Source organism: Lycium ferocissimum, unplaced genomic scaffold (genome assembly GCF_029784015.1).
Source record: "Lycium ferocissimum isolate CSIRO_LF1 unplaced genomic scaffold, AGI_CSIRO_Lferr_CH_V1 ctg17970, whole genome shotgun sequence".
NCBI lineage: Eukaryota > Viridiplantae > Streptophyta > Magnoliopsida > Solanales > Solanaceae > Lycium > Lycium ferocissimum.
Window position 1 is genome coordinate 3,110 of NW_026717524.1, and position 11,977 is coordinate 15,086.

General features: G+C 37.0%; 1 protein-coding gene across 1 annotated transcript; it reads right to left on the minus strand.

The window, feature by feature from the left end:
* Window positions 1–6,036: 6,036 nt before the first annotated feature.
* LOC132042802 (protein JINGUBANG-like) lies at window positions 6,037–8,278 on the minus strand. Its single transcript, XM_059433324.1, has 2 exons — window positions 7,439–8,278; window positions 6,037–6,866 (listed from the first exon to the last, which is right to left on the minus strand). Exons 1-2 carry the CDS (start codon window positions 8,129–8,131, stop codon window positions 6,225–6,227), a joined length of 1,335 nt encoding a protein of 444 aa, XP_059289307.1. The 5' UTR covers window positions 8,132–8,278; the 3' UTR covers window positions 6,037–6,224.
* Window positions 8,279–11,977: the final 3,699 nt, after the last annotated feature.

Below are 11,977 nucleotides of genomic sequence, written 5' to 3' on the forward strand. Positions count from 1 at the left end.
CTAAGTACTCTATCTTGGTCCTACTCAACTTGAACCCTTTAGACTCCAGAGTTTGTCTCCAACCCTCTAGCTTAGCGTTAACTCTATTGCGAGTCTCGTCAATAAAGACTATTTCATCTACGAATAACATACACCATGGCACCTCACCTTGAATTTTCCGCATCAATCCATCCGTCACCAAGGAAAATAAAAATGAGCTAAGAGCTGAACCCTGGTGCAAGCCCATCATAGCTAGAAAGTGCTCCGAGTCCCCTCCCACTGTCCTTACCCTGGTCTTGGCTCCATCATACATGTCCTTGATCGCCCTAACATACGCCACAGGTACCCCTCTAGCCTCCAAGCATCTCCATAGAACCCCCCTTGGCACTTTGTTGTAAGCCTTTTCTAGATCGATGAATACCATGTGTAAGTCCTTCCTCTCCCTATACTACTCCACCTCCTCCTCACAAGATGAATAGCTTTTGTAGTTGAGAACCCCGGCATGAATCTGTACTGGTTCTCTGAAATAGACACGCCTCTCCTCACCCTCATCTCCACCACCCTTTCCCACACTTTCATAGTGTGGCTTAGCAGTTTGATACCTCTATAGTTGTGGCAACTTTGAATGTCACCCTTGTTCTTGTACAAAGGAATCATTGTACTCAACCTCCATTCTTCGGGCCTCTTCGCCATCTTCAAAATGGCATTAAATAACCCAGTCAACTACTCCATACCTGCTCTGCCTACGCTCTTCCAAATTTCCCGAGGAATCTCGTCAGGCCCGGTCGCTCTTCCCCTATGAATACTACGAATGTCACCCTTAACCTCCTCAACCTTTATAATCATACAATACCCAAAATCGTGGCACCTCTTAGAGTACTCCAAATTTCCCAATACAATGTCTCTGTCCCCTTCTTCGTTCAAGCGTTTATAGAAGTATGACTGCTATCTCTGTCTAATGAGAGCTTCCTCCACCAATACTTTTCCATCCTCATCCTTGATACACTTCACTTGATCCAGATCACGTGCTCTCCTCTCCCTAGCCTTGGCTAGCCTGAACACCCACCCCCACGACCCTCCAAAAATATTTAATTTTTGTTTTCAAAAAGTTTTTATTTGGTTTTTCACACCACCCACCCCTTGCGACCCGCCCCCCAAGACCCAACACCCCAGCACACCTTCCAAAAAAATTTATTGTTTTTAAAATTATTATTTGCGACATGGGGGCGAAAAAAGGAAAGAAGGCCCGGCTCCAAGTTGTTCAAGAATAGTGGCGTTGAGTTTCTCGACCCTTTGACTTAGGATTAGTCAGTTCTATTTCTCGATGGGGCGGGGAAGGGATATAACTCAGCGGTAGAGTGTCACCTTGACGTGGTGGAAGTCATCAGTTCGAGCCTGATTATCCCTAAGCCCAATGTGAGTTTTTCTGGTTTTCTACCCCAACCACCAACCCCCTCGCCCCCTATCCCGTACCCCTACCCCCTCCCAAATTTTCTACTTCATATATTTTGTTTTACTTTTATTAAAATTTTATAAAAAATATAAAATTTGTGTGGTTAAATTTTGGGTGGGGTGGGGTTGGTATGGGTGGTGGTGTGTGTAGGAGTGGGTGAAAATGAAGTGTGTTCGAGGGTGGTTATTGAGTGGGGGTGGGATTTGGTTGGACGATGGATAGGGTGGGTGGTGGATGAGTGGGGGTGGGGTTGGTGTGGTGTGGGGTGGTGGGGTTGGTGAGACTTGGGTGAGTATTTTTTTAAAAATGTTTTCTACAAACCAACCGAACATAAAAAAAAAGCAGTAAGAAATTTACTTATTTTTCAAAAATGCATTTTTCAGTAAAACATTTTCGGTGAAATTTTTTTTCCTCAATACCGAACACACCGTTAAATAATGCTGCCTCAATTTTGTCTACATTTCTGTTCCCAACGGACAACGTCATTTGACTTCCATCCCATCGCCTTGTATAGCGGGTGTAATGAGTTAAACAGTTGCTAAGTGAAATGCTAGAGTGATGTCCGTCTCTGGAGCAACTGGGTGATCTTTTGGTGCGACAAAAAATGAACAGTATACACTTTGCCGTCTAGCTAGGTTAAGTTACTTGATTTTCGGTCCCTTCTAAGAAGTGGATTTTAATGGATTCTCGTGGATTTTCAATGATATTTCAACAACTATCATCCCTTGGCTGTATGGTGTTGTATGGACGAGCATAGTGGGATTCTCTCCCCAACCTAGTTTTCTTGAGTATGTGCCCTCCAGAGAGGCCAGATTTACAACCAGATTATAACCAGGTTTATTTTCTACCTATCTGGTGCTTCACTCCTTTTAATCAACTACTTTTTACATTGATGAACAAAGTGTTTCTGCATTTTCATAATTCCTAACAAAGTATACGTAGTTCCCCTCTCTTAATTCTTTATCTCCTTTGGGTAAGACCTGGGACTTGAATGATTGATATGAGAAAGAAGCAGTCCCTGATCTTCTTACTGAAGCAAGAGTTCCATGTAAATTGCCTTGCAAAATTTCATCTCTCAGACTCTCTAGATTGAGCTGCTCTCTTTAAGGCTTAAGCAACACATCGAAAAGCTTTGAAGAAAGTAGATATTTGCTTGTTATCACTGTATAATCAGTTTCTTAAAAGAATTTCCTCTACATAAGAATGAAACAACATCAAGGCGAAAAACTGACATTTTGCCACTAATATTTTCAGATTCTTAGGTGCAGGATGCCTCCAACAGGGTGATTTGTTTAGGTCATGGAAACAATACAACTATATATGGAATTCTCTTACTTTCTCTTGATAGTTGCTTCTTTATGATATCCCAGATATCATACATTGAAGCCTTTGTAAATATCATGATAGCTTAAACCTCTGTGAGAGGCTGAGAGCCTTATTGTGTTTCACCTAAAGGCTCATATTAGTTCTCAATGGAACATCTCCCAGATCGGGATGCCAATGGGGTGGGACGGGGCAAGTTAAAATAATCTTATGAAAAATTTAGGTGGGGCGGGCTGCGGGTTAAATGTTAACTAAAGGCTAAAGCTCTTTAACTGACATCGTTCCATCAGTAAGATGCAGCTCAAAATACTTCACTTTGATGTTAGTAAATATTTAGATTGAAGAAGTTTGGCGATGTATAAAGAGATAATATAGGGGCACTAGTAACGGGCACTCGAATGATGTACTATTTAACAGGATGCTTTTATTACACTCGATTTGGGAAAAGTAATTACTCGGTTCAGCCCATTTTTTATTTTTTAGCCTCGTTATAGCCGCCGGAGTGTTCGTCTCCTTCATCCTCTCCGCTGAGAGCGTGACAACCAAATCACGGCAACCACCGTTTTGCTTCCAGAAGTGATAATCCTTTTTCCCTAATCTGATTCTCTTAGGTACTTCGGCATCGAATGAATTTCCCATTGAAGCACTTGCTTTGTTGCGCGTCGTGAAAGACTACTTGGGCGAAAAGCCCTTGCTAGTGTCCAGTTAAAAAAGAGTGACAATTTGATCGACAAATTGATAAAAACAACAATCCCTCATGTTTTTATGGTCGGGGGTAGGTTCAAAGGGATCTGATCCGGTCTTAGCAAAAACAACCAGGTAAAGTGTGTATAAACACTTCTTATACATTATGTATAAACCCTTTTTATGTATAAATACCTTTTGTATAAGTTTGTATAATATTGTACACACTAGTGCAAAAGTGTGTATAAACACCTCTTATACATTATTATACACTTTTATATAAGGTTGATACATTGTCTACAGTAGGCGTATAAAGTTGTATATTGTAGTATAATGTTGTATATCGGGAAGAATTAGCTATGCGAATGCAAATTAAAAATATGGCTACGTGGATGTAATTTTGTATGCTGATTTTACATTATTGAAATTTCCCCATTATAAAATCTCTCTTGTGTAAAGACCTGGGACTTAAATGACTTGACCAATTGAGATGCATTCAGCCCTAGCTTGAAGGTTAAAGGACCAATCCCCACTCAGTGAACCAAGAGTTAGTGAACCAAGAGTTCCATGTAAGTTTCTTGCAAATTTTCATATCTGAGATTCTCTAGTTTGAGTTACTTTCTTCGAGGTTAGTTCCTAAGCAACACATATAAACAATTTTTTTTAACCTTCCTGTTTACATTTGGTTCTTTTCAGATCGGAGGATCCCCAAAACCAAATCTTTTAATTTTTGATACGTGCCAGACTGCCAGTATTTTACTTTACTAGCCTTTTTTGGTCTCTAGTAGAGGTATTACACTCGATTAGTATTCCCATTGAGTTATTAAAATTGGAAATTGGTGATTGCAAATTACTCCGTCCCTCCTAGTTTATAATAGTACCTTGGTCAGTTAGTTTCGGGGAAATGTTTTCACCAGAAAAATGGGCCAGTTACATCTACAGCTTTTCTCCTACATCATGTGATTGCACGATTGAAAGCTTTAAACTGTTAGCTAATCATGAACATTATGTTTAAATATGTTGCATATTTCGTGTTTTGCCGTATTTCTTCTATAAATGTGAAGTCCCCTGTATGACATATTCAGTCCGGAGAATTTTCACCTCTCTATCAGCAAAATGAATATGATCGTAAAACAATCCATTGGATTTGTAAAAGCCACATTGTTGATCACAATGTTTAAGCCGGAAAAACTGTAAATTCCATTCAGTCTTTTCACTAGTAAAGATGAACAAGAACCAAAACCTGATTATTCACTGTGGCAACTCTAACATCAGGAAGGCATTCCTTTATCGTGAGTTTCATTTATACCTGCTCCTTTCTGTTCATCTTGTCAACACATAGCGCCGCCTTTAGATAATACCTCCAAATATTTTAATTATGAAGCTTAAACAACACAACAAATGGTTTCTCAGATAAAAAAATTCTTACGGAGGAGGGTTTGATCAGGTTAGGAGTGGGTCTCAAGGGATGCGCCGGTCACTTGGTTAAGTAGTAGAAAAAGCAAAGTTTCTCGGGTTTCAAGTTGATACTGATTTTTGTAGACAAGTACAAGTACAGAGAAGTGACCACAACAGGAATGTTGGCGACTGGTTAGTTTTGCACTCTGAGGAGGTGAAGATTATTAGTCGAAGTGTTTATATGCAATAATGCGGTGGACTCTGCATGATACCCTCTTTTTTAATTTTTCTTTGCAAACTTTCCTGCTATCCAACATATCACAGCTGTTCCTTTGGGATATATGGTTATTAGAATTGATTTACAGTGTTAGGTTCAAAACTTTCCTCCTGAAAAAACTCGGCCTTGTCAGTATAGGTAAAACCTTACTCGTTCCATGTGTTTACGCCAAACTAAGGAATGCAAGACATTTTTTTTTTATACACACATTTATCACTTATTCATGGTTAAGTGATATGTATTTTTATTTTATTTTCAATAAATAGGACTTAAAGTGAAACAAAAGGAACCATGAAAAGATAGAGATAAAGGAGGGTCAGGGAGGGTGTGAGTTTGCAGCTAGGAATGCTGTATTACTTAATAACAAGAGAAAATAATTGAAGTTTGGACGAGATAAACTGTTAGTTTGATGCCCTGGTTTTCTTACCATGTGGATTGGTTTCCCTCACTTTGAAGAAATGCCAACAAGGGAAGGAGTATGAACTCCTATAAAAGGATGTCTTTTCTTCGCTTTTAACATCTTTCAGAATGTGAGAAAATATAGACAGGCTAATAGTTTGGGAAACACTTGTGTGAACCTCTTTCGTGGGCGTGACATAAATCTGCGTGTATCTTTTTTTATTGTACTTCTTTGCCTGCTCTTATTATGATAGGCTTATTATTTAACGACGATTGAATCGACATCCTTAGCGTCTAGGAGGTTGGAACTTGGAATATACAATGATATTTAAGTATTTAACAAAACTTGTTCTTAGGAGGAATCGTTGAATGAGACTTGGGAGCGGTGGGTGGCAATCCTTGTTATATTTATTAGACTAACGAAATACTCCTAATAAAGAATATGAAGTAAATAACTAGATATGAACATATAATATTGCAAAAAAACAATTAATTTATACAGATCAATTGGCCTATCAATCGATTCAATCCTACAATCAATGTTCATAGTATTATTCAAATAATGAAAAGAAATAAAAAGAATTTTATTCGTCCATCCAATTCCATACCTTCAATTATGCAGGAGTCATTGGCCAAAAATTTACTCACCATAATGTCATGTATCACTTATAATTACATACAGAAGAATAATTAATCCCTTGCCATTTTGAATCAATATTTAGCAGATGAGACTGTATCCCAAGAGACATTATCTCCATTCATATTATTCTGCATCATCATAGGTGCCTTCTCTGAAACACTCCAAACCTTTACTGATTTATCAAGACTTCCACTATAAACCACCCATTTCTGATCACTTCCAGTGGACTCTTTGTCCTCCTCAACTGCTAGACATTTCACTGGCCCATTGTGACCAGTTAAAACAGATAATAATGTGTGTACAGACTTGTCCCTTCTCCAAACACATATAGTTTTGTCAGCTGATCCACTCATCAGCAAATTCCCAGCTGCTGCAAGGCATAAAATTGCCAATTTGTGGCCCTTGAGGACTCCACCATGTGACAATTGCTTCTCGCGTTCCCAGAAATTCACAACACCATCAGATGAACCGCAGTAAACCACTGAACCAGATTTGCTAACAGCCAATGCTGTCACTGCACATTCTTGATTCAAAAGTGTCTGAACAAATACATGTTTTGGGTGTTTTCCAGTGCTTTCCCTCTGCCAAACCTTCACTGTTCCATCAGCTGATCCTGTATACACTATGCCTTCCACGCTCGTCACCACAGAGTTCACAGCATCATCATGTGCTTTCACTGATTCTATGCATTTTGAGTTTTCAACGTTCCATACCTTTTATACACGGCAGATGCACGTTAGACCAAGCGGTCGATATTTTTACTAAATAATATGGAAAAGAAGTTTGACACTGATAATATAAAATGATATTTGGTCAAGGGTGTTAGTCACCTAATAAAGGTTGGAGGTTCGAATATCAATACGTGGGTTTGCAAATTTTTGAGTCTCGTTTGTTAACCAAACCATGGTATTGTATTTGAAATAGTTGATCGATTTCCTTAACATATTCAACTGAAGTAGGTTTTTCCTAATGGTAGAAGAGGGGTTGAATGTGGGGTTCTTATTTTGCCATGAGGGATTTAAATTAGCTCCTCTGCACAATATTGACAATTTGTCTTTTTAGAGTTGCCACCTCAATAAAAAGAATATTCTTTTGATAGGCCTTGTCCCTGTGAAATAACCTTCCCTTTTTATCATCCTCTAAGATAAAATTCGGATAAATAAATGGGCCAAAGCCCTGTCACAAAAACTTAAGTGATAAATAATAATACGATGTTATTATAGTAAGCTGATTGTCTATTCATTTATTTAAATGTCATAATCATAATTATGCATAGTCCACTAACCTTAAATGTTCTGTCCCACGAAGCAGAATAAAGAAGGCCTTGGCTTTGATCCATGCTCAAGCATGATATTGCGTCAACATGCTTGATCCATAAACCACTCCTATTACGCTTGACTTCTACGTAATTGCTAGGCTTAATGGATGCCTTGAATATATCGAAGAAACTTGGCAAGGTCCCAGCGCGTTTGTAGCTACCAGGATTCTTTGCTTGGATCTTCCAAACACGAACTTTTCCATCTTGATGACCCGTGAATATTTTCTCTCCTGCGATAATGATAGCTTTGACAAGGCCACTATTGGATTTGAAAGCTGCAAATTCCTTGAGGTTCTTCCAAACACGTATGTTCTTGCTATCAGAGCCTGTGTAAAGAAGATCGTTTTTGGTAGCCAAAGAATAAATGTGCCCCTCTTCACGTACAAGTGAACCAATAAGGCCATTTTGAGGGATATTTTGGGAGTTACTACCATCTTGGTCATCAAATTTGGACCAAGGGGATTTGGTAAAAGGAGAGCCTTGGTTCCATGGGGACATCATCATAGGAGAGCCTTCACCACTAAGACGATTGGCTTCATAGGCAGAGAAACTACTGTGTCTTGCATTGTAATTATTATCTGCATCCTCAATATGATTAATGTTTGACGTCGATATGTTGGGATCAGAGTGAACAATGTTTCTAGTCGTCTCAACAAACATTCTGGTGGTGGTTGGCCTTCTCTTGTCGTTATTTCTTTATTTTTTTCAGATCTTCCGGCATAAAGAAAAACGAAAACGTTAATATGAGAAGAAAAGGCAAAGAAAAAATGGAAGAAGGAAGTAAAGAAGAAATAGAATGTTTGGAAGGAGATGAAGGGAACGGAGAGAGTGGAAGAGAGATTTTGTAGGGAAATGCATTCACTTCCATTATTATACGGGAATTGCAAACTAGAGGCCATAAATTTTGAGTTTAACTACAGGTCATCATTTTGTCTTAATGCTTAGTCAGGGTTAAATATAATTTCTTCTCCCAAGATTCAAATAATTAGAATAAAATTTAAGAAGATAAGTTTTATCCTTATGTATATAAATGTACTGACATCACCTATATGGTTCCCAAAAGTGTTAAAAGCAACACAGCCTGAAATACAGTTTAAAATTCAATCATGTAATTAATAACATCCACTTGTTTTGAGAAGCATTAATAGCTTTTTTATATCATATGATCAAAAGAAGAGGCTCATGATTTGATTTTCTATTCAGCATGTGAACTGGCATCCGTCTGGAGACGATCATATATGTTTACTTCCTTTCCTCTGTTTCAAGAAATAACATATTATTACTTCTTGTCGAGATGCCAACTGGTCGTATACATATGATCTACATATCATTGGTTAATATTTTGACAATTAGAAGTTTAAGTCTCTCAATTCATTTTATTGACTCGGCCTGTATATCACGATGAAGGATTTACACCTTCCATAAGATTTTGAAAACGAAAGAGTCATTCCAATAATAATCATCCAACTAATATGCATATGTATTCTCCAAACGAGAAAATTTTAAAGGATAGGGTGATTATCATTGGAAAATTTTACTACATAATAAAATGTAAGAATATTCGTACATAACATAACTTGACGGTATCAAACCAAATGCATTTCCTAGTCCTACTGCTCAAGCACGTTACTAGCTTAATTTAGTGGAGATTTCAAGCCTCAGCTTGATAATGTATTTTTACATTTAATATATATTCTTTTAATAAATTACTACATAGTTAAAAGGTTTGTACTAGCGTGCACGAGCTCACTACAACAAAATATGCTTTTAGCGGCAATTAGTTAACGACAATAACTTAGTTGCCGCTAATTGTATTCTAGTAAGATTGTGCTTTTGCAACAACAATAAATATGATTGTGTATACTCACCATTCATGTTTGAGCTTTAACTTTTTCCTTTCATATTTCCTATAACGCATTGATAGCACACTTATTCTAATATAATTTCTACTCTCTCGTCTCAAAATATTTGTCGACCTTACTAAAAATACTTGTCTCAAAATATTTGTTGTTTTATCCATCAAGACAAAATTAAGTAACTTTTTCTCATTTTACCCTTGTTTTAATTAACAATATTTAAGAGGTTTTATCCTTAATGGAGTAGATATTTATTGAGGAGAAATTACATGAAATAAATGCTTTCTTAAGGGGCATGTAAATGAAAAATGCGACAAATATTTTGAGACGGAGGGAGTATTGTTTAATTTTGAGAAGTTTGTACTAATTAGTTTGAAAATGTTGCACGTGTCCAAGAACAAGTTCAATTAAAAAGAAGGTAGTAAAAAAAATGATTTACGTTTAAATTTAACAACAATGGAAATCTAAAGACGTGTTCAAATATAAATGAAGTATAAAATAGATAGATGTTAGAACCATTTAAAAAAAATGAAAAAGAAAAGAAAACATGAAGAAAAGCTGGGGGCTTAAATCCCCCCCAATTCAGAGAATAAACATTTCTTCCCTCCAATTCTAGTAGAGAAAACCAGATATTTTACTCTCGAAAATCCCCCACAATTCAAATATATCTCTCTCTAAACGCTCACTCTTTCTCTATCCCCTCTCTCTCTCTCTAATATTCATAGCTTATGTAAGTTCAGCTCGAATTTTTGTTTGAATTTAGTTTCATCAGTTTGCTTTGACGATTGTGAATTTGCAATGTGTTGTTTGGTGATTATGTGATTCAATTGATCGTTTTACTGGAATTGGTGATTTTTTGTGTGATTTTTGGTGGTAAGTTGAGATATTAGGGCTTTGATTGCTGGTTTATGTGACAATTAATCATTTTAGTGGAATTGATGAGTTTTATTTGATTTTTGGTAGTATTGCTGGATTATGTGACTAATTTGATTGTATTACTGGAATTAATGAGTTTTTGTTTGATTTTTGGCGATAAGTTGAGAAATTAGGGCTTTGATTGCTGCTTTATGTGATTCAATTGATCATTTTAGTATTTCCCAGAAGTGATTAGTTTTTGTATGATTTTTAGCCCTAAGTTGAGAAAAGAGGGCTTTGATTGCTGGTTTATGTGACTTAATTTGTGATTTTACTGGAATTGATGATTTTTTTCAGTAAGTTGAGAAAATTAGGCTTTGATTGCTAGCTTATGTGACTCAGTTGATTATTTTACTGGAATTGATGTCGATGCTCTCTGTTTCTCTCTTGCTTGCGCTCTCTGTACATATAGCTCTCTCAATTTAGCTTGATTTTGAATTTTCCCATATGATCTATATATATATGATATCGCATAAATTTTTTACAAACTCTTATAGCAATTTTCCTTTGCAAAATTGCAGAACTTTCCCTTCGCTATTCATCATCCGTAGTTGGGCTCAGGCATCCGATTTTTTAGGTAAGAAGGTGAAACATTATGTATTTGAAGACGATTAGGCGAGTTCGAAAAATTGTGAGTGTCAGGTGTATTTGAAGATGATTAGGTGATCTGGAATGCTTGTTTGATTTTTACTCATGTATCCATTTCTATGCACGTTAGTCGAAGCGATTTTCTGGTCTATATTTCAAATCTCAGTAATCTCTGCTTCTGTAACGAACAATTATGTGTGGTTTATTAGGCAACACTGATATTTTCTATTCTAAATTGAGCATATGCTAAAAGCATGTTTAAGTGTGCGTAGGTAATGTATTTTTAGCATCATCGCATCGATCCAGCAAAAAAGCCAACAAAACCTGTAAACTATATACCGAAATGACATTAGTGAACTCGAATAAGTGTCGATTAAGTGTTTAAATACTCTGATTATTCACCAAAATGAGTGGAAATTACTTCGGTACCGACAATTTAGTGGGTGATAAGGCAAATCTTGTTATTAGGGATAGTTTATTTGTGCTGCACTCAGTGTGATATATATTAGTAGAGACTTCGCTGCTCCAAGTTGCTGTCAATGTGGAAGTAGATGTCAATGTGGGTAATGACTTAAAACTTTCTTGTTTATCATGTTCTAATTGGAAAGAAAATGAACTAGTTTTTGTTGTATTCATGGGTTCTCTTCTGTTTTACCTTCTAAGTTGTTTTTTCGACTCATTGCTGCCTTTGTTTTTAACTGGATGGGGGTTGAATATGGTCCATAAAATACTTACAAATAGCCTCAGTTGGTTGAATAAGAAATCACCTTAGCGTAACGCTTTTTTAGAGGTAAAACGTGGGCTAAACGCTTCCTTTTGAAGGTAAGATGTGATAATGTAGTTTGTGGATACCTTATTTGCGCTTCACTCAGTGTGACATGTATAAGTAGGTTCTTAAAGGATTCTGTAGAGACTTTGCTGCTCCAACTTGCTGTCAAAGTGGGAATGTCTTGTATCTTTCTTGTTTATTATGTTAAGATTGGAATGACTATGTCCTGGTCCCGAGGCTTTGGTCTTGTGGTAGGAACATAAATTGTGATGTGTAGGTTAGACGCACATCATGGGTTCTATTCGAACTCCAACGCATACAAAAGTTTGGTATTTAAGTCCGGAAGCTTAGAGGGGCAGACCTATTATGTATCAAGTT